The sequence below is a fragment of the Centroberyx affinis genome, unplaced genomic scaffold (assembly GCF_046629955.1).
Source record: "Centroberyx affinis isolate AG114_WGS23_722 - 3 ecotype Tasmania unplaced genomic scaffold, CSIRO-AGI_Caff_v1 ptg004410l_1, whole genome shotgun sequence".
Classification (NCBI taxonomy): domain Eukaryota; kingdom Metazoa; phylum Chordata; class Actinopteri; order Beryciformes; family Berycidae; genus Centroberyx; species Centroberyx affinis.
The window spans coordinates 66,996-88,880 of record NW_027282090.1 but is presented as its reverse complement, the minus strand read 5'-3'; the positions used below and the strand labels follow the sequence as shown (position 1 = coordinate 88,880).

Sequence of the window (21,885 nt, the reverse complement as noted above, 5' to 3'; positions counted from 1 at the left end):
AGGGAAACTGTCATCTCTCTCGTTTTATGTAAATAACGCCAATAAATAACGTTTTGTCTTTTACAAAAACACTGTGGATGCCTTTGATTTGACTGAAACAGGACGCCATCATGTGATTTAAATGCAAGTCCAAAGGGAAACAGTGCGGTGTGCTCCGGCTCCCAGTGTGTTTTTTGGGGGGGTTTGGGGGTCAGAGTTCGGGATGGGGGTGCACCAGAGACCCCAGCTCCTCCAGCTGCTGCTGCTGGGCGTTCTCCAGGTCCTGCAGCCTGCGGCGCAGCAGAGACAGCTCCCTCTGATGCTGCTCCTCCTGACAGACACACACACACACACACACACACACACACACACACACACACACACACACACACACACACACACACACACACACACACACACACACACACACACACACACACACACACACACACACCAGGAAAACTCCACTTTAACATTCAGGTGTATTAACATGATATCTGCAGGTTTCACACAGCCACAAACATGAAACGTTCAGTTATACAGTACTGTGCAAAAGTCCTGGGCACCCTATTTTATACCCCGATTGTTTTATATGAATTTTGTCTTAGAAGTTTATATATTTGTTTTCTGCATTATTGTGTCAGTAGACTGGTCTTTATAGTATTTTTTTTTTTTATATATTTAGAAACTTTTCATTATTTTTGAAAGCGTCTTCGCTTTACGGAAATGTGCCAAAGAATTTTGCACAGTACTGTATGTTTCTATATAGAGAAATGAAAAGCTGGAATTGTCTTTCAGGTGTGCGATAAAAAAGTTTTTAATTTAAACTTCAGCATTATTTGTGGGGAAATTTGTGGTGGAAATATGGGTACAGTATAGAAGGTATAGTAAAATGAAACATTGGAAGTAAATTATTATTATTGTTATTTTGTCTTCTGTTATTTTAAAACATTTTTTCTTCTTTTTCCCTTTCTTCTGTATTTCTTTTTCTTTTATTATTACCTGTTGTAATTGTATGTGATATTTATGTGTGGAGCCCAGGAAGAATAGCGTCTGTGTGTGCAGCAGCTACTGGGGCTCCTATCCAATAAACCAGTAAACTAATAAACCAGTAAACCAATAGGAGAGCGGCTCTCCAAAGATCCAGAAAATCATCAGAGCGGAGGTGACTCTGGATTCTTGGAGTGCCGCTCTCCCATGATCCTCCTGGCTTTCCTCAGTTTGTGCTGACAGCAGAGCAGCGAGCCAAGAGGAAGCAGCTGCTGTACATTTCAAGACAAAATTAAGACTTTTTAAGACCTTTTTAGTGCTACTTGGAATTAAATTTGAAAACTAAGTTAAAGAAACACCGGCTTCTCTGACCTGCAGGCTAACACCGCCCCCTGCTGGGTGACTTCTTCATGAAAATCTCCCCCACACATAATGTATAACTCTTTACATTCATGCACTTTGTACTCACTTTGTGGTATTAAACCCTTGTAAGTGTATTATATATTTAGAGAGATGATGTAGATTAAAGCTGCACTAGGCAACTTTGCAGGCTGACCGTCTGAACTTTGAGGACTTCATTACCCAGAAATCCTGTAAATGTCGTCTTCTTAGTGTCCGGTGGGGGAGGAGGAGGAGGAGGAGGTGGAGCTCACTTGCTGTTTTTGGGTTTTACTCTTAAAGTTTCAATTTGTTTTCTTGTGTGGAGACGATTTCCCACCAGTGACCAGATTTTGCAGTTCCAAAATCTGACACCAGAATTGAATTTGGGCAAATTTGTGGCATCTCAATTAGTTGTGATGGGACACTCTGTGATTTAGAGTAACAAGAGGTGGAGTTTTACATGGAAATCTTAATAGTACAGCTTTAAGCACTTACACAGTATTATTACACTTTCCAAACATTAATACTATACAATAATGGTCTGCTGAACTGGACAGAGTGAAGTGTCAGTCTCATGTAGTTCCCTGGTAGATGTACATACCAGTATGCTGGACACGGGCCCCTCAGAGCCGGGGATGAGGAAGGGGGTGGGCGAGGAGGTCAGGAGGGCGGGGCCAGCGGCAGAGGGAACCTGGCCGCCCAATAGGAGGCGGCGGAACTCGCTGTGTCGTCGCTGCAGCTCCTTCAGCCGCCGGCCGAGCTGAGCCTGCTCCTCCGAGTACGACGGCCGTCTGGAGGAGATGTGACATTTCATATTTCACCGGTGTACTCTCTGACTGTGAGCCAATCAAATCAAGGCAAAACAACGGCTCTGTATGAAACAGGCTCCTGATTGGCTGCCTGTTACGCCGCTCTACACAAAGCAGCAGCGTCTGAAGTTCTGTTCTTCTGCTGTCTGGAGGGTTAAGCAGCCTAACACTGCTGAAGCTTTACATTATTCTCATTATATACAGTAGGGCTGGGCGATATGGACAAAATCAAATATCACAATATTTTTGACCAAATACCTCGATATCGTGTAGGGATGACTATTGGTGCTTTCACAAAATATTTACACAATGAGATTTTTGATAAATAATCATCAGTAATGTGGATATAATGACTAAGTGGGTAAAGGCAAATAATAGAACAGCTAGAACAGTCTGGTAAGTTCAGAAAATGACATCACTTTACTGTAATGCAGCCTTTAAAACCAGGAAAAGACACTTATGCCATATCACCATATTACCATATCTAAAATATAAGACGATATCTAGTCTCATATCACGATATAGCTATAATATTGATATATTGCCCAGCCCTAGGTGTGAGGTCATTAAAAAGAAAAAACAATGACAAACACGACAAAGATCTATTTTATACGTGAGTGAGCAAGTTTTAAATTAAACTTCTAAATCTGCTCAATCTCAGTAATGAAAGTTTCACCTGATTCTATAGAGAAACCAACATATTTCTACAAAAAATAAGTCTTATGTCTTAATTATTTTGTCTTAATTGTTCTGGCCTAGTGCAGTGGCTGGCAGGTGAGACACTCAGACTGTTGATCAGGTGATGGAGGTTTGTTTTACTTCTTGGCGGCGCTCGCCTCCAGCTCCAGCTCCTCTATCTTGGCCTCCAGCAGCTGGATCTTATCCTGCAGCCTCTTCTCCTTGTTCTCCGTCAGAGTTTTCCTCTGCACACACACACACACACACACACACACACACACACACACACACACACACACACACACACGTTATCTGCAGTAGTGCTGAAACGATTAGTCGATTAATAAAGTTTAAAGTTTATTTATATAGCACCATTCATACATAGACTGCAACTCAAAGTGCTTTACATAAAACAGGTTGATTAAACAATAAAAGGGTTAAAACCATTACATAAAGTTACATAAAAAAATTACAAAAAATTTCAAAAACATATATAATGTAATAGATATAATAGTTTAGTGGCTCGACAGAAAATTAACTGATTATACTTTTGGTAATCGATTAATCATTTGCTGCTTTTCTCTGTTTCATCTCATTATTAAATTAATACTTTGTGTTCTTTGTCTGCTGGTCAGACTGAGGAAGACATCTGAAGAATCACTTTGCACTCTGGGAACTTGTGATGGACATTTGACATTATTACAGATTAATTGATAATGAAAATAATTGTTAGTTGCAGCACTAATTTGCAGGTTACAAAATTTAACACCTTTAAAGACCTTTTTAATGCTGCCTGGAATTCAAAATTGGCTTTAAATCCAAGTTATGAAACTATAAATGGGACATTTTAATACATAAAATTTTGATATTCAAAGACTTTTAAAGGACCTGTGGACACACTGACAAGCAGTGCTGTCCTCCTACAGAGGAGAAGAAGAAGAGCGAGAAGGGAAGTGAAGGGAGGTGAAGGGAAGTGAAGGGAGGTGAAGGGAAGTGAAGGGAGGTGAAGGGAAATGAAGGGCGGTGAAGGGAGGTGAAAGGAAGTGAAGGGAGAGGACGTGAAGGGAGATGAAGGGAGATGAAGGGAAATGAAGGGAGATGAAGGGAGGAGAAGGGAGGTGAGGGGAGGTGAAGGGAGGTAAAAGGAGGTGAAGGGAGGTGCAGGGAGATGAAGGGAGGTAAAAGGAGATGAAGGGAGGTGAAGGGAGGTAAAAGGAGGTGAAGGGAGGTGAAAGGAGGTGCAGGGAGATGAAGGGAGGTAAAAGGAGATGAAAGGAGATGAAGGGAGGTAAAAGGAGGTGTAGGGAGATGTAGGGAGATTAAGGGAGGTGTAGGGAGGTGAAGGGAGGTAAAAGGAGGTATAGGGAGGTGAAAGGAGGTGCAGGGAGCTCTGTACCTTCTTCTGGGCCAGCGCTGCCCTCTGCAGCTTCTCCTTGGCCTGGCTGTATTTCTGCTGCAGCTCGCCGTCTCGCTCCTGCAGCTGGTGCTTCTCCTCCAACCACTCCACCCGCCGCTCCTCCACCTGCCTGAGGGGGGGAGGGGGGGAGAGACAGGGAGGGAGGGAGGAGAGACAGGGAGGGAGGGAAAGAGGAGGGAGGGAAGGAGGCATTTCAGATGACAGAGAAGGAGAAACCTGCTAAAGAGAATTCAAGCTTCATGTGCTTTCCAGTGGACAGGATTTCTGACTGAGCAGAATTCTGTTTATTTCTGACTAGAGCTGCAACGATTAATCGATTAATCGATTAGTTGTCAACTATTAAATTAATCGCCAACTATTTTGATAATCCATTAATCGGTTTGAGTAATTTTTTAAGAAAAATAAGTCAAAATTCTCTGATTCCAGCTTCTTAAATGTGAATATTTTCTGGTTTCTTTCCTCCTCTATGACAGTAAACTGAATATCTTTGGGTTGTGGACAAAACAAGACATGTGAGGACGTCATCTTGGGCTTTGGGAAACACTGATCCACATTTTCCACCATTTTCTGACATTTTATAGACCAAACGACTAATCGATTAATCGAGAAAATAATCGACAGATGGATCGACAATGAAAATAATCGTTAGTTGCAGCCCTATTTCTGACACATAAATCTTTCTAGCGACAGCTTTGGCTCGCTAGAATGTAAACAACAATTTAAAAAATGTCATTACAGCAGTAGTCAGTTTGTTTCTCTTTTTCTGACAAAGTCAACCAAGGAGCCACTTCACCCCCAGCACCACAACAAAGAAGATGTTTCGGAGTGTGGGCGTGTTGTTTTTTACGTCTAGAATGAGATTAAAAAAAGAAAGACACCAGGAAATTAACTGTTAAGGCTCATGAAGTCCCGCTGTGTTCAGTAAAGCAGACCGGATGCAGATTGAACTACTAACTCTGTTCTGGATTCATCTAAAAAAAACCTGTTATTACATGGTGAATAAATAAGACTTCTAATAACTGGATTTAAGACATTTAATACTTGTAAGTAAGGCCTAAAATATAGATAATTTAAGACTTCTCAGACTTTTCAATGCCCTGCTCTCACTGTTTTTTTTTTTATTTATTTATTTAGTCCAAATAGTTAACAGTACAAACAAAAAAGTCAAAGACAAAAACAAACACATACAAGACAGATACAAAAACAAAAATGCCATGAACAATGGCTTGTGAGTATGACTTGTAAATATGGGGGTTGGGAATTTGTTCTGAGGGGTTTTAAAGGATCAGGCTGGTGTTTTTTAATGCATTTCTTATCGTCAACAAATCCTATGAAAATAACAAAATCAGCAATGAATTTGTTTTGCTAACAAGTCTGGTCCATGTATCCGGTGTCCCAGCAGCCATAGAACTCCATTGTATTAAAAAACGATTAAAAATAGATTAATAATAATAAATAGATAGTTCCGTAGCACAGAAAATAGTCCCCGGCATAATGAAGAATTTGTTCCCATTTGAATTTGATTTGGTAATAACTACAACAGCCTGACTTTTCATGGTAACAGTTAGAGATTTTTAAAATGTAAACTATGTCTTTGTGAGCTGTATTTAAAGGTTTTTAGCTTACAGTTGGAGCCAATGACTTCTGGGTTGACGGCTAAAAACGGAACGTGGGAAGGTAACGGGAGTAGAGCAAACGCATTGTTGATTTTGATATTTTCATAGGATTTGTTGACAGTAAGAAATGCATTAAAAAACACCAGCCTTATCCTTTACAGATTTGTGTGATGAGTTTATCTTCAGATGATGAGAAGCAGGCTCGGTGGACATGCTGTGTGTGTGTTGTGTGTGTTGTGTGTGTTGTGTGTGTTGTGTGTGTTGTCTCTCACCTCTCGGCCTCGTGCTGGCTCCTCTCCGCCTGGCCCCGGGCCGTCCTCAGCTCCTCTCTCACTCTGTCCAGAGTGTCTCTCAGCCGCTGGTTCGTCTCCAGCAGCTCGCCTTCGGAGTGAGACAGCGTCCCCAGCTGGACGCCCAGATCCTGGTTCTGCTGTGGGGCCGAAGACACAAAAATCACATTTAGTTTAAGGCGAACGGCCTGACCGCAGCAGGGCGAGTCAGGTCTCAACAGAAAACTGGTTCAGGTGTTGTGGTACCTGCTTCAGGTCGGCCAGCTCTGCTTTCTGTCTGTCCAGCTCCTCCAGCTGTGAGCCTTGCTGCTGCAGTTTGATCCTAACACACACAAAACAGATAAATAAATGAAGACGCTTATGAATAGACAAATAGATATGCCACCATACAGAAATCCCCCCCCTTCATTCTCTTCTTGGCTTTCACAAAGTGCTCTTGCCCAAATTGGGATTATCTGGGATTATCTCTCCAGGCATTTGATACCTTCTTGCTTGCTGTCTTTATCATTTCTGCTTAATCAGTAATAAAAGTGTGAAAAATCTCTACCTCCTACTCTTCCTCCTAACCTCTACGTCCAACTTGAGATGATTGATTTGGAAGAGCAGACCACCAGATGTTTGCACAGAGATGTGAAGAATTTGTCCTAGTCCTCTTTTATATCTTTTCCTTATATTTCACTTTTTTTTTTTATTATGTTTTCTGATCCTTCTTTGTGTTTTATTTATTGTTTTACTGCTGTATTTTGTACTTGTTTCGTGAAGCACTTTGTAAGACTGTTAAGAAAGGTGCTATACAGAAAAAGATAAAGTTTATTATTATTATTATTATTATGTAGTTTGGCCAGTAATTAAAGCCATTCTAAACTGCATAAAATCGGAAAAAATTAAACAAACACTTAATGGGTCTATAAACAAATTCTGTACAATGTGGGCCGCCTTCTTTTCTTATGTTAAGCGACTACATTTCCCTGCAGTTCCAGAGTGATGTATATTTAGATATTTTTTTTTAATCTTTATCCTCTTTGGATGGAGGTGAGGACATGACACATTCTGGTGATGTAAGAGGCCTGGCATGTGTATACACATCTAGGACTGTATTGTCTGATCTAGTTGACCTGTAAACAACTGTATCAAAACGTATTTTTGTTTATTTTTTTATTTTTTTGGGATTACCCTGTCTTGTCATATTGTTGTTGTTGATGTGTTGTTTTATATTCCTACTAAATAACTTACAAGTGCAATTATTGTATAAATGCTGGTTAAAGTTAAAGTTCGGCCAGTAAGCCTGTTCACAGTCCGAAGCCGAGGCGGTAACGTGTCTCTGTCTGGTTTATCAATAACTTTAAATTATTGAGCTGATAGATGTTTTCTGTCTCTGCTGAGTTTCATAATCATATTAACATGGTCTGAATCATCTGAGCTGAAGTGCGGACCTCAGGCTCTGCAGCTCCCTGCGGACTGACTCCTCCCCCTGCTGGGCGCTGTGGAGACGCTCCTCCCACTCCTCCTGGTGGGCGTGGCCAGCGGCGTCCTGCAGCGCCCTCTGCTGCTCCAGCTCAGCCAGCCGGGTCTCCAGGTCCAACCTGACAACAGAGAGAAAACAGAACGGACAGTAAGCAAATGTTTTAAAGCAGTGGTTCTCAACGTTTGGTCCGGGGACCACCAGGGGTCCATGAGGGGGTGCCAGGGGGTCCTCAGCAGATTGATTACATTATTTCATTATTATTTCATTCAACACAATTAGAGAATGTAGAAGAATGACTGTTTTGATCATAGTTTCTCTGTTATCTCTCTACTTACAATACAGATAGTCAAGGAAATCTGGACAAAATCAGATCTGACAATAAAAATATTCTCAGATTTGGGTCCGCAAGAAAAAATATAATCAAATGGGGGTCCGTGGCCCTAATGTGGACTAAATTAGGGGTCCTTGATATTAAAAAGGTACAGAGGAAAGGACAGGACAGGAGACAAAGGTTTAGTTTAGCACATAAAAAGTTATTGAAAAACAGAAAGAGAAGATGTAAATTATTAATTTGTGCGGATGACATACAACAAACCATAGGGGCTTATGGCTTATCAAGACATCTCACAAAACAAACAGAAAAAAAAAGAAAAAAAAAGAAAAAAAGAAAAGGAAAGACACCAAATTGGACGACAGAATCTAAAGTGACAACAAAGCACAGCATGGTGGAAAACAGTAGAACTTTAATTTTCTTCTTCTTCCATTGCAATTGAGTATTTTTTATTATTATCACTTCTATTTTCTACCGATTAAGACACTTATATTTTCCCTTCTCTGGGAAAATATAAGCGTCTTTATAGGAAGTCTTAATATGATCGGGGCGGTGGGTGTGGATTTATGAACGTGAATTTTCTGCTTCACACTGCAATGGTTTTTGCATTTACTCATTTAAAAGAATAAAATAAAATAAAATAAAATTAATGTGAACTGGATTAAAATAAAAAACAAAATGGGGAAACAAAAATAATGTACATTTGAAACCGACTCATCTCCTCCTGTGCCTTGCTCAAGAGCGTTTCCTCAGCCTTTCCAGGGATTCAATCCTCTTTTCTGATCTCTAGTCTCCTGCCGCCTAAAAAGCCACATGACTGACTGATATGAAACAAAGAGGATTGTGGGTATTCTCACTTCTCCTCGTGCAGCGCGGCGGTCTTGCGGAGCTCGTCTTCGCGGGCCGCCTGCACCTTCCTCACCAGCTCCCGCTCCTTCTCCCCCAGAACCTCCTTCTGCCGCTCCAGAGCCGCCTTCAGCACCTCCAGGTCCGTCTGCAGGCCTGACACACACACACACACACACACACACACACACACACGCACACACACACACACACACACACGTTATCACCATCATCATCTGGGGTGTGGGAGGGAAATGGGCTGATCAACGATACAAAAACCGACAGAAATTATTAATCTTTGGAGACAAATAATAAAATGAGGCTGGAGGTTTTTCTCCGAGACAAACTTGTATAAGAGACCTGCTACGATTGTGAAGGTCTGGACTATCAATCAATCAATCAATCAATCAATCAATCAATCAATCAATCAAACTTTAGGTATATAACACCTTTCATGCAAGATTGCAATACTAACAAGATAAGAAGATCAATAAAGAGATAACACAATAATGAAAATCAGAACAATATATTAATAGTAATAACAACAATAATAATCTAACATATTAATAGTAAAAATTAAAAAAAAACTAGACTAGGTGAACAGAGACATGAAGTGTGTTTTTCAGAGAGAGAACAGAATATCTTTAAGACTTGAGACCTTTTTGATGCTGCCTGGAATTTAATTTAAGACAAATTTAAAAACCAAAACAAAGAAACAAAGCTGACAGCAGCAGCCTGTTTGTGACTGAACATCTGCTGGAATCTGTGAAACTAGAAAAGGGCAGAATGAGAAAAAGAAAACAAGGAAATTAACAGTTAATGGACATGAAGTGCAGCTGTGTTCAGGATGCAGACTGAACTGCTAACTGTTAAGAAGTAAGACCTTTAACAGCCATATTTAAGATGTTTAAATACTTCTTAAGACCTTAAGTTTAGATCTTTTATTTTCAGAGTTTTTGGAGGAAGAGAGAGAGACAGAAACAGAGAGAGAGAAACAGACAGACAGAGAGTTAACCGCTGCACAAAAACAGAAAGGCAAAATGTGATCATGTCATGGTGTGTGTGTGTGTGTGTGTGTGTGTGTGTGTGTGTGTGTGTGTGTGTGTGTGTGCGCTCCGTACCTTCGACCTGCCCCTGCAGTGTGTCTCTCTCTCTCTCCACCTCTCCTCGACACCTGGCAGACTCCAGCTTGACGTTGGCCACCTCCCTCTTGTGTGAGTGCTTCATGCTTTCAGCCTGAGGGAGGAGAAGATCACAGCTCATGATATCTGACTAGGCTGCAAATAACAATTGTTTTCACTATCGATGAATCTATCGATCATTTTTTCAATTAATCAAGTAATCATTTAGTCTGTAAAATGTCAGAAATAATGACAAATGCCCGTCACATTTCCCAGAGCTCAAAGTGAATCCAAAAAACCAAACCAGACACAAAAAAGATGAAACAGAGAAAAGCAGCAAATCTTAATATTTGTGAAGCTGTAACAAGCAAAGCAAAAGGCATTTTACGTGATAAATGACTAAAATTACATCACATTATGTTATTTAGAAGTTGCTTTTGTCCAAAGCAACTTACAATAAGTACATTTTGTCAACAATAGTCAAACCAACCATATATCACAGTCTCCAAAGTATTCATCTTATAATGATATAAAACAGAGAAAAATAGCAAATCTTAACCAGCAAATGTTTGGTATTTTTACTTGATAAATGACTAAAATGATCGATTATCAAAATTATAATTGATTAATTTTCTGTCAATCAACTAATTGATTAATCAACTAATTGTTTCAGCACTATATCTGTTACCCACAGTGCCTTCCTGTGCTGTGAGCACACTGAACCTGTTTACATCCAGCTGTCCGGCTCGTTTTAAGGTGACGCTCACATAGAAATGATGGTATGGAAGAAGCCCGGTGAGAGCTAAGTAACGACTAGTGAAACGATACCGTGGCCGGTGTAAAGGTCTTGGAGGACTTGGAGGTCAGAGGTCAGAGGTCGGCGTACCTGGCAGGTGAGGGCGTTGACCTCTCTCTCAGCTCGGTGCAGTCGTCCGGTCAGCTGTCCGTTCTGATCGTGGCTGAGGCGAAGCTCGCTCTCCAGACGCTCCAGCTGGAGACGCAGCGACTGACGCTCCGCCTGCCAGCCAATCACATTCATCAACCACCGAAACAACTGTCACATTCACTAGGAAGAAACATAAAGCTCAGCTAATTCCAGATCCTGTCCCGTTCTTATTTACAGCACAATCACATAAAGGAAGGACGAAAATCTTTAACGATCGCTGCGGGGAAACTGGGTCATTGCAGCAGTAAATAACAAAAGGACACTGGATAGAAAAATAGAATGTCAGGGTTCCTACACATTTTCAATTAAAAAATTCCATACTTTTTCCAGACCTTGATTTGTTTTGAAGGTTTTGTCTGGTGTTCAATATGATTTACGCAGATAGACATCTTGCCCCTGCTAACTAGGTCATATCACTGTATAGATGAAGATTGTTCTTCACAGCCACAAATATCAGAATATGTGAGATGATTGGCAGGGTTCCTACACGCTTTCCATTTTAAAATTCCATATTTTTCCCAGACCCTATGTTCTTGACCGGATTGGATTTTGGTGGGTATTTGATATAATGCATGCTGACAGCGGCTGGGTAATAAGAGCGTCCCTCTATCTGAACATTATTCTTCACATCAACAAAAACTGTGGACTCAAAGTGGCTCTACAACAACATAAAAGATAGAATTATGTGTGTATCGGACCTGAACCGCAACATTTTCCATACTTTTCCAGACATTTTTTTCAAATTCCCAAACTATTCAAGACCTGGAAATGATCAAATTCATTTTTAATACTTTTCCAGACTTTCCAGACCTGCGTAGGAACCCTGAGAATAAAAACAGAAAAACACACCTAATCGCCTAATTGTTTCAGCCCTACTATGAAGACACATACAGGTAAAACTGAAGCGACCCAGAATCCTCCCTGTCTGCTCTGAAGTACAGTCCCTACTCCAGTAAGATCCAACATGGCGTCTCACCTCCAGCGACTTGGCGGCGGCCTGGGACTCGGCCAGCTGGCGGACCTGGACGCGCTGGACGCTCTCGGCCTGCTGGCCCGAGTCGTCCCGCTGGGCGCGCAGCTCGGCCACCTCGCCCTCCAGGCCCTTCAGCCGCAGGTGCAGCTGGGCCTTCTCCCTGAGCAGGGCCTCCACCCGCTTCCCGTCCCGAGCCGGGTCCGAGCCGTGGTACTGAGCCGCCAGGTCCTCCTTGTCCCGCTCCAGACGACACACCTGACCGCAGGGAGCCAAGGGAATCAGACGCATTATGTTTTAATCATGATTACTATGTGGCTTTGTAGAATACTCTATTCTGATCGGCCAGTGAAAACATTCAGAAGTTGGTTATTTGTTGACAGTCCTGATGGATAGTTTTTTGGCGGAAGCTTGTAAAGTACTTAAAATAAAATAAAATCATTTCATTTTCAAATCATTTTAAATTAATATTTTGTGGAAAATTATTAATATCCCACTGCTATAATTGGAGAGCGGTTTGTGTGTTTGTGTGTCCCACCATGGAGGAGAGGAGAGGAGAGGAGAGGAGAGGAGACAAGGAGAGGAGAGGAGGAGAGGAGAGGAGAGGAGCGGAGACAAGGAGAGGAGAGGAGAGGAGAGGAGAGGAGAGGAGGAGAGGAGGTGGTTATAAATTCTAGTCTTTGGTAACTAGTGATGGACTATCTGCTTCTCTTAGGATACGATACATGATCTGAGGTTCAGGATTCAATCCAACCAGGATTATTTCTGAGACTCAAATCTTTCCAGCGATGCCATTGGCTGCTAGAATGTAAACAACAATTTAAAAACGTCGTTACAAAGTGACAATAATATAATTTGGATGGAGAGCTTGTGAAACTGTGATGGTCAAGAGTCTCATTAGTGATTACTACAGCAGAATAACATGGAGCTGATATCACCATTCATGTTCCTGACAGCAGAATAACATGGAGCTGATATCACCATTCATGTTCCTGACAGCAGAATAACATGGAGCTGATGTCACCATTGATGTTCCTGACAGCAGAATAACACGGAGCTGATATCACCATTCATGTTCCTGACAGCAGAATAACATGGAGCTGATATCACCATTCATGTTCCTGACAGCAGAATAACATGGAGCTGATATCACCATTCATGTTCCTGACAGCAGAATAACATGGAGCTGATATCACCATTCATGTTCCTGACAGCAGAATAACATGGAGCTGATATCACCATTCATGTTCCTGACAGCAGAATAACATGGAGCTGATATCACCATTCATGTTCCTGACAGCAGAATAACATGGAGCTGATATCACCATTCATGTTCCTGACAGCAGAATAACATGGAGCTGATATCACCATTCATGCTCACTGACACTTTTTGTATTGCGATATACTGAATTCTGATATATTGTCCCATCAGTAATATGCAGTGCTGCTAGAAACACCTCGACTCTTTCTCTCACACACACCTCTGCCTCGTAGCGGATCCTCCTCTCCTCCAGGACACGAGTGTTTTCTTCTCTCTGGTGGTCGAACTGGGACTTGAGGAAGGTGAAGTCGTACCGCAGCTTGTTGTACTCCGACCGGTACTTCTCCGTCTCCTGGAGACGAGATCAGTGACAAATCAGAGAGGGGTAAGAGGGGAGAGTCAGGTTAGATAAAGGTAAATTAGATTCACTTTTCACTTGCACAGATTCAAACATCCGATGTTAGATGTTGAGTTCAGTCTTGACAAAAGCACTCGATGCTAATCTCTGGACTGTTGCCATGGATTTAGCAAGTCACAGCTTCTGCCACCGATTTAGAGAACAGAAGACAAGTAGGAAAGAGAGTATTGAAGGAGAATAGCGGTGGGTTTTTTTTTAGTTAGTTCCTCTGTTTCTGCACACAGTCAGCACAGTTGCAGATAGGGCTGGGCGATATGGACAAAATCAAATATCACAATATTTTTGACCAAATACCTCGATATTGATATTGCGACAATATTGTAGGGATGACTATTGGTGCTTTCACAAAATATTTACACAATGAGATTTTTGATAAATAATCATCAGTAATGTGGATATAATGACTAAGTGGGTAAAGGCAAATAATAGAACAGCTAGAACAGTCTGGTAAGTTCAGAAAATGACATCACTTTACTGTAATGCAGCCTTTAAAACCAGGAAAAGACACTTATGCCATATCACCATATTACGATATCCAAAATATAAGACGATATCTAGTCTCATATCACGATATCGATATAATATCGATATATTGCCCAGCCCTAGTTGCAGATATCAGTGCTTGGAAATAATCCTCAGAGACACTTTACTGTCACATCCACAGCTTTTTATTTAGCAGGACAGCAGTTCATTTCAAGCTAGGTTTGACACTGGAAAGTTTGGATTTTAAAAATGAGTAAATGTTAAATAAAATCTAATTACATACAGTAGCATTACAAACTGGAGTAAATGTAAACTAGATGTAAAAAAAAGCAGTAAATAGGCTGTAACTCTAACTGGCACCGTGTTATGCTACCGGTTAGTACTTGATGCTTAAATAAAAAAAAAATTAAAAAAAAAGGAATTAAAGGCATTCTGTTGTGATGAACAGACATGAAAAGCCTTTATTCCTTTATTCCACATTGGCAATTGAATAGTCAGAATCTGACTGTGATTGAAATAGGGCTGAACGATTTTGAAAAAATATCTAATTGCGATTATTTTGACTGATATTGCAATTGCGATATGATTTGCGATATTAGAGGGAATGATCATTTTTACATCATTATTCTCATTTTCATTGAAAAACATATTAAGATGATTATGGTGTGATTTTTGCGGGGATCTGTACCAGGACATCTCTGCAGCACCACAATATTTCATTTAAAATGCTATTTTGACACATTTCACCTTTAACAAATATTGCGCCTAAAATAAAAAAATTTAGATTAATTGTTCAGCCCTAGATTGAAACCTCTGGTATCAGACATTAGAGAAACTTCTCTGACCTCCTCCAGCTTGTTGAATCTCTCTCTGACCGGAGCCTCCATCTCCTGCTGCACCTGGGCTCTCAGCAGCTCCAACCGCTGAGGAGTCATCACCTGCTCCACACACACACACACACACACACACACACACACACACACACACACACACACACACACACACACACACACACACACACACACACACACACACACACACAGTGATATAAAACAAAGAAAGAGATGCTATTATTAATTTGTGCAGGTGAGATGGAAAAACTTTTTACTTTCACCTCAAAATAAACAAAAGAAAAACAACAAGGCAACTAGTGAGCAAAATTACAATCACACTACTATAATTGGAGAGCGGTTTGTGTGTTTGTGTGTCCCACCATGGAGGAGAGGAGAGGAGAGGAGGAGAGGAGAGGAGAAGAGAGGAGAGGAGGAGACAAGAAGAGGAGAGGAGAGGAGAGGAGACAAGGAGAGGAGGACAGGAGACAAGGAGAGGAGATGAGGAGGAGAGGAGAGGAGAGGAGAGGGGGAGAGGACAGGAGAGGACAGGAGAGGAGAGGAGACAAGGAGAGGAGAGGAGGAGAGGAAACAAGGAGAGGAGAGGAGGAGGTTATAAATTCTAATACTACTTTACCGAAGATTGCATTCAGTATCGACTTTTATAAACGTTGCAATACTTTTCAAATTTTCTCCAGGTGGCCTAAATGTGCAGATTGGAATAGTTAGAAGAAGAAGAAGAAGAAGAACCAGTTATACTAATGAGGTCACTGATTGACAACCTCATTAGCATTAGCATTAGCAACAATTACTGTCCCTGTGTTTTGACCTGTGACTGCAGCGCCCCCCTTGGGCCAGTCAGTGTAAATCTGAACATGCTGAAACCCAGCGGTGAGATGCATCATCATCATCATCATCATCATCACCCCCCCCCCCCCCCCCGTACCTGCAGCCTCAGCTCCTCCAGCTCCCTGGTCTTGTCCAGCAGCTCTCCCCTCAGCTCGGCCAGCAGCAGCTGCAGCTTCTCCTGCTGAGCCTGCCGGTCGCTCAGCAGCCGCTTCAGCTCCGCCTGAGCCCGGGTGAACTCCTGCTGCAGCCTGACACACACACACACACACACACACACACACACACAGACACACAGACACAGACACACACACACACACACACACACAGACACACAGACACAGACACACACACACACACACACACACAGACACAGACACAGATACAAGTAGATACCAAAACATAAATAGAGACCAAAACCTTATGGCACACTGTGAAAAACACACCTGATTGCACCTTAGATATTTTTGATGGCTGATGCCAATACAAATATCCCACTACTATACTTGGAGAGCAGTTTGTGTGTTTGTGTGTCCCACCATGGAGGAGAGGAGAGGAGAGGGGAGAGGAGGAGAGGAGAGGAGAGGAGATGAGGAGAGGAAGAGAGGAGAGGAGAGAGGAGAGGAAACACGGAGAGGAGAAGAGAGGAGAGGACAGGAGACAAGGAGAGGAGATGAGGAGAGGAAGAGAGGAGAGGAGGAGAGGAGAGAGGAGAGGAAACACAGAGAGGAGAGGAGAGGACAGGAGACAAGGAGAGGAGATGAGGAGAGGAAGAGAGGAGAGAGGAGAGAGGAGAGGAAACACGGAGAGGAGAGGAGGAGAGGAGGAGATGAAAGGAGAGGAGAGGAGGAGAGGAGACAAGGAGAAGAGGAGAGAAGAGGAGGAGAGGAGATGTGGAGAGGAGAGGAGAGGAGAGGAGAGGAGAGGAGAGGAGAGAGGAGGAGAGGAGAGGAGACAAGGAGAGGAGAGGAGAGGAGAGGAGACAAGAAGAGGAGGTTATAAATTCTAGTTTCTTGAATTGAAGCTGCCAACAGAAAATATTTCGTGGCAATAGTCAATATCTTTGCATTTTACCATTTTCATGTCAGAAAATTACAAGCATTCAGTGTTTAAATAGAAGAATAGAGTCGGCACACTGCAAAATATAATTATTTGGGAGCTTTTGGGGATATTTTGAGGTGTATTACCGAGTGTAATTTTTATATTTATACTTATACTATTTATCAAGGTTTTCTTCCGTCCTGCACCTGCACATCAGCCTGTTTTCTGGATGTGCGTGTTCTATTTTTCAGTGTTTCCCACAGAATTTCTTTCTTGTCGGGTTGGAAAAGCCTCTGAAACAGTATTTATCCTCTATTATGCAATATGTAATCAATCAAGGTGCATCATATATTCATCATATCAGAGGTGGACGGCACTGCCTGGCTGATAATCAATTTTTTTGTCCAATAAATTGATCTGAACCCTGATATTCAGCCACATTCTCCTCCTCTCCTCACTTTCTCACATCTACACACTCAGGTAAATTTATACCTTTTGTCTCAATGTGATGAAGTGAGGGAAAAGTTGAGAAAGGGAGAGTCAGAGGAGTCAGAGGAGGAGGAAAAACACAGATTCAGGCGTACAAAGAGCCGTTGGTTACCTGGTGTGTTCCCCCTTCAGAGTCTCGTAGTTGCTCTTGTGGTTTTCACACCTCATCCTCTCGTCGATCAGCATCTTCTGCAGCTCCGTCTCCGTCGACCCCCCCGGCCCGCCGGACCCCCCCAGCATGGCCGCGGGCCTCGCCGCGCCGGGCTCCGGGTTCGAGAAGAGCGGCGCCGACCGGCCAAGGGCGGACAGGTTCATCTCACCCCTACAGGACAGAGGGGAGAGGGGGACAAAAGTGACGCTGGGTAAACTGAGCCAAGGACTTGTTGTGTTCAAATCCAGGAGGTAGGACACACAAATAGTCGTCCGTCCTCAAATTAAACGATAACCTGGATGGAGTGACAAAGAAAGCCTGGATCTCTCTGAGGTGTGGTGTGGTTCTCACAAAAAGCAAGATCAGCTCTGTCTCTGTTGTCAGCGTTACCATGGCGGCTCTGAGAGAGTCCCCCAGCTACTTGTGAAAATTACAACCGCTTAGCTGTCAAGACGAGGCCCTGAATCAACCTCAAGTGATTAGTTAGCGGCTCTGCCCGGCCGGTCTGTTGTGGAAACAGCAGAGTCTGGGGAGGACAGAGGCACGCTGGGCTTGATTGCAAACACACAGCATCAGGCATCTTGAGGACACTTTCAGACTGATGTTGAACAGGCAGAATTAAAAGAAATGTAATCATAAACTTCCTAAATGACATTTTCACAGCATGAATTCTGTCATTGGCTTATTCAAGATCCCCGAAACACATAGGGGCTGTCACAAAACAAACCCAGATAATTTGGAAGAATGTTTACTAAATTGCATTTTAAAAAAAGTCTATTTTAATCCAAAGCTGAGGCACAACTATGACTAAAAGCTATTGAATGGGTTTGCAATATGCCACAGTTACATGTAGGGCTGCCACAAAATTTAATAGACTCAAAATAAAAATGTTTTCTCATTTGGTGGATCGTGGGAGAGAAATTGACGATGAATTAAACCAGTTTTCTATTTTTTATGGTTTATTTGATACGTACAGATACAATATACATAGACAAACTGAGACCAGCTATCCGATGCAAGTATCATAGTGTTTACAGCGGATGCTAATTTGCAACACCCGTCCCTAGAAGGGCTTTTGTGAAAATAAGAGATTAAAACTGAGGTAAAAAGAAGGTAAACCGGGTAAAGCAAGATACAATAAAGCACAAGGAAAAGAAAGAAAAGAAAAGAAAGAAACTAGCTGAGGTTAACTGACAGTAAGACAGGCTGCTTTCCCACAGAGAGAGAAACATAAACAGAGGAAACACACAGATCGGACAGCGTGTCATCAGTTAGCTCTCCGGTTAATAATTGCTTTCCTTTAGCTGGGAGCCGATCGTAATTAACGTGTAATCACTGTTACCTCGCTAACTAACACTTCAAAACACACCAACAGGTTTGTGTTTTCAAATGTGGCGCTCTCTGTCCCGCCGAGCCAGCTGGCTAACATAGCTAGCTAGCTACCTGTGCGTCCATTATCGGACACGTCTACTTCTACATTTACTTTTTCCCGGTAAAGTCAGACCCACAGACCGCAAACAAACAGTCACTCCACAGTATTCAAACAGGTTTTCCCCGATGCAAATGCCAACTGTCACGGTACACACCGTATTTCGGAGCACAAAGCCAGTTTGACCGCTGCTTAGCTAAACTGGACAGAAGCATTCAAGCTAACGTTAGGAGCAACTTAGCAAGCAAAGACTGAGTTGGCTGCGTTACGTTCAGTTCCTAGCAGCAGATATGAAACCGATAAAGTAACGATAAACTAAACAAATATCTACTTTACTAACTCGACTTGCTGCTGAGTGTCTCTCACCTCCTGCTGGACTCGGGCTCCCTCTTCTCTTTACTTCCTAGCTGTTTTGGCTAGCTAACAAACACTAACTAGCTAATCTGCAAACTACAAAACTACAGAACTGAGGCATCAAGGGAATTTTTTTTTCCTGGAAGAAAAGCGCAAACGAGACGAGCGCGAGCGCCTCCTGCGTTTAAACAACAACATGACCGTCCAAGTAATGAATATGTCCGCTTTCCTATTAACTTCTTATTATTTTCTTATAAATTTAAAGACACATTTATCTAGAAATATTCTCTCCGTGTCCCTGTCTGTCACACAAGTATCTCTCTCTCTCTCTCTCTCTCTCTCTCTCTCTCTCACACACACACACACACACACACAAGCCTCCATAAAACCCAGTTATTTTGATAGACTATCATTCATTAAAAAAAAAAGTTGTAATAGATTAAACAAGATAAATACTGACGTTTACATACCAGCTCCATTATTTCTTGCTGTATACATATTCATATTCAGTGGTGGAAAGTAACTAAGTACATTTACTCAAGTACTGTACTTAAGTACAATTTTGAGGTACTTGTACTTTACTTGAGTATTTCCATTTGATGCTACTTTGTACTTCTACTCCACTACATTTCAGAGGGAAATATTGTACTTTTTACTCCATTACATTTATCTCACAGCTATAGGTACTAGTTACTTTTCAGATCAATATTTTATATTTAAAACATTTGATCATCTTTATAAAATAACTATAAAATAGCATTGTTATAGATTAGACTACCCAAAAGTATAGCTAAATTGTTAAGATTAGCTTCACGTTGACAACTTTAAAATGCTGCTTACATGTACATGTATGTCAATAAATCAGTATTAATATTCCAATAATTTATGAAAAATATAACTCTCTAAATGGGGACAGTTTGCATAATGAGTACGTTTACTTTGATACTCTAAGTACATTTTGCTGCCAATACTTATGTACTTTTACTTAAGTAAGATTTTGAATGCAGGACTTTTACTTGTAATGGAGTATCTTTACATTGTTGTATTGCTACTTTTACTGAAGTAAAAGATCTCAGTACTTCTTCCACCACTGTTCATATTGTACATTTTATAACACTGTTTATACACTTATATTTATATAAACCTATTTATATATACAGCACATATTTCATATTTTATGATTCATACTTAAGTAAGCAGTGGAGACTATCAGTAACATCTGTAAGTAATAACTGTGACAAAATCCATGTTAGTAATCCATTTATTTCCCTACTTCCCAATCTTAGTCTTCTTGATACGTCGAAAAGATAAATATATATATAAAGCAGCAATAAAAGAATATAAAAATATGTATAAACTCTTTGAGTACTCACAGTAGGCTGATTAACAATCTAACTAAGATCGTATCCAGTCGAAATCATCAGCCAGTTAATGAACCAACCTTCCCTCTGGTATAGAAAAGTGACATGGAGTTATTCTCATTATCAAACTGTGTGCATGAAAAATCATTTATTTCATGAAGGGAAACACTGTCATGTGGCTGAGAACACAAGCATGAAGTGACAAACTGTGGTATAATAATCAAAAATGAGCTGAATGAAAGAAGTTGAATGCTGAGTTCATGTTTCTTGTGCTTCTTTCGTTTCTGGCGGCAGATATTTTCATTGACTCCCAGTGTTTTTGGTATTTTGTCCCATGAATTTGCAAACGTGTGAACATCTCACTGCTATAAGAGAGCTTTGTGTGTTTGTGTCTCCCACCATGGAGGAGGGGAGAGGAGAGGAGAGGAGAGGAGGAGAGGAAAGGAGACAAGGAGGGAAGAGAGGAGACAAGGACAGGAGGGAGAGGAGGAGAGAGGAGAGGAGAGGAGAGGAGAGAGGAGACAAGGAGAGGAGAGGGGAGGAGAGGAGAGGAGGAGAGATGAGAGGAGAGAGGAGACAAGGAGAGGAGAGGGGAAGAGAGGAGGGGAGAGGAGAGGAGGAGAGAGGAGACAAGGAGAGGAGGAGACAAGGACAGGAGAGGAGAGAGGAGACCAGGAGAGAAGAGAGGAGACAAGGAGAGGAGGGGGAGAGGAGAGGAGGAGAGAGGAGGGGAGACAAGGAGAGGAGGAGACAAGGACAGGAGAGGAGAGAGGAGACAAGGAGAGGAGAGGAGACAAGGAGAGGAGAGGAGAGGAGAGGAGAGGAGAGGAGAGAGGAGACAAGGAGAGAAGAGAGGAGACTAGGAGAGGAGACAAGGACAGGAGAGGAGGAGAGAGGAGACAAGGAGAGGAGAGGGGAGAGGAGAGCAGGAGAGGAGACAAGGAGAGAAGAGAGGAGACAAGGAGAGGAGGAGAGGAGACAAGGAGAGGAGAGGAGACAAGGAGAGAGGAGAGAGGAGACAAGGAGAGGAGGAGAGAGGAGAGGAGAGGAAAGGAGAGAGGAGAGAGACAAGGAGAGGACAGGAGGAGAGGAGACGGTTATAAATTCTAGTCTTTCTAGTCTCTGGAGTAAAGGTGGGTCAGTTTGGTGTCGTCTCTCATGGTGTTAAATTAGTGAATCTGTTCAGAAGTTACACAGCAGTGTGGAAAAAGATATTTTTATATAAATTTGGTCTTAGATGTTTATTTGTTTGTTTTCTGCATTAGTGTGTCGGCGGACTGCTCTTTGTAGTGAATTTTTTGATATTTAGAAACTTTTAATTCATTATTTTTTGAAAGCGTCTTCGCTTAACGGAATTTTTTTTTACATGTGCTTAAGACTTTT

At 41.8% G+C, this 21,885-nt stretch overlaps 1 protein-coding gene across 1 annotated transcript; it reads right to left on the bottom strand.

Moving 5' to 3' along the window:
• Window positions 1-109: 109 nt before the first annotated feature.
• On the bottom strand, window positions 110-17,520 carry cep83 (centrosomal protein 83). Its single transcript, XM_071543922.1, has 15 exons — window positions 17,320-17,520; window positions 15,778-15,928; window positions 14,847-14,939; window positions 13,321-13,452; window positions 11,846-12,097; window positions 10,810-10,941; window positions 9,924-10,038; window positions 8,814-8,958; window positions 7,594-7,743; window positions 6,407-6,482; window positions 6,143-6,300; window positions 4,234-4,363; window positions 2,979-3,082; window positions 1,952-2,141; window positions 110-310 (listed from the first exon to the last, which is right to left on the bottom strand). Exons 1-15 carry the CDS (start codon window positions 17,445-17,447, stop codon window positions 191-193), a joined length of 2,076 nt encoding a protein of 691 aa, XP_071400023.1. The 5' UTR covers window positions 17,448-17,520; the 3' UTR covers window positions 110-190.
• Between the last annotated feature and the right edge of the window lie 4,365 nt (window positions 17,521-21,885).

Bases quoted from the DNA above. Each gene is read 5' to 3' on its own strand.
- cep83 (XM_071543922.1), bottom strand. From the start codon at position 17,447: ATGCTGGGGGGGTCCGGCGGGCCGGGGGGGTCGACGGAGACGGAGCTG. The intron at 15,929-17,319 runs GTAACCAACGGC...TGTGTGTGTCAG, and splicing joins CTGAAGGGGGAACACACCAG to GCTGCAGCAGGAGTTCACCC. The intron at 8,959-9,923 runs GTACGGAGCGCA...TGTGTGTGTCAG, and splicing joins ACTGCAGGGGCAGGTCGAAG to GCCTGCAGACGGACCTGGAG.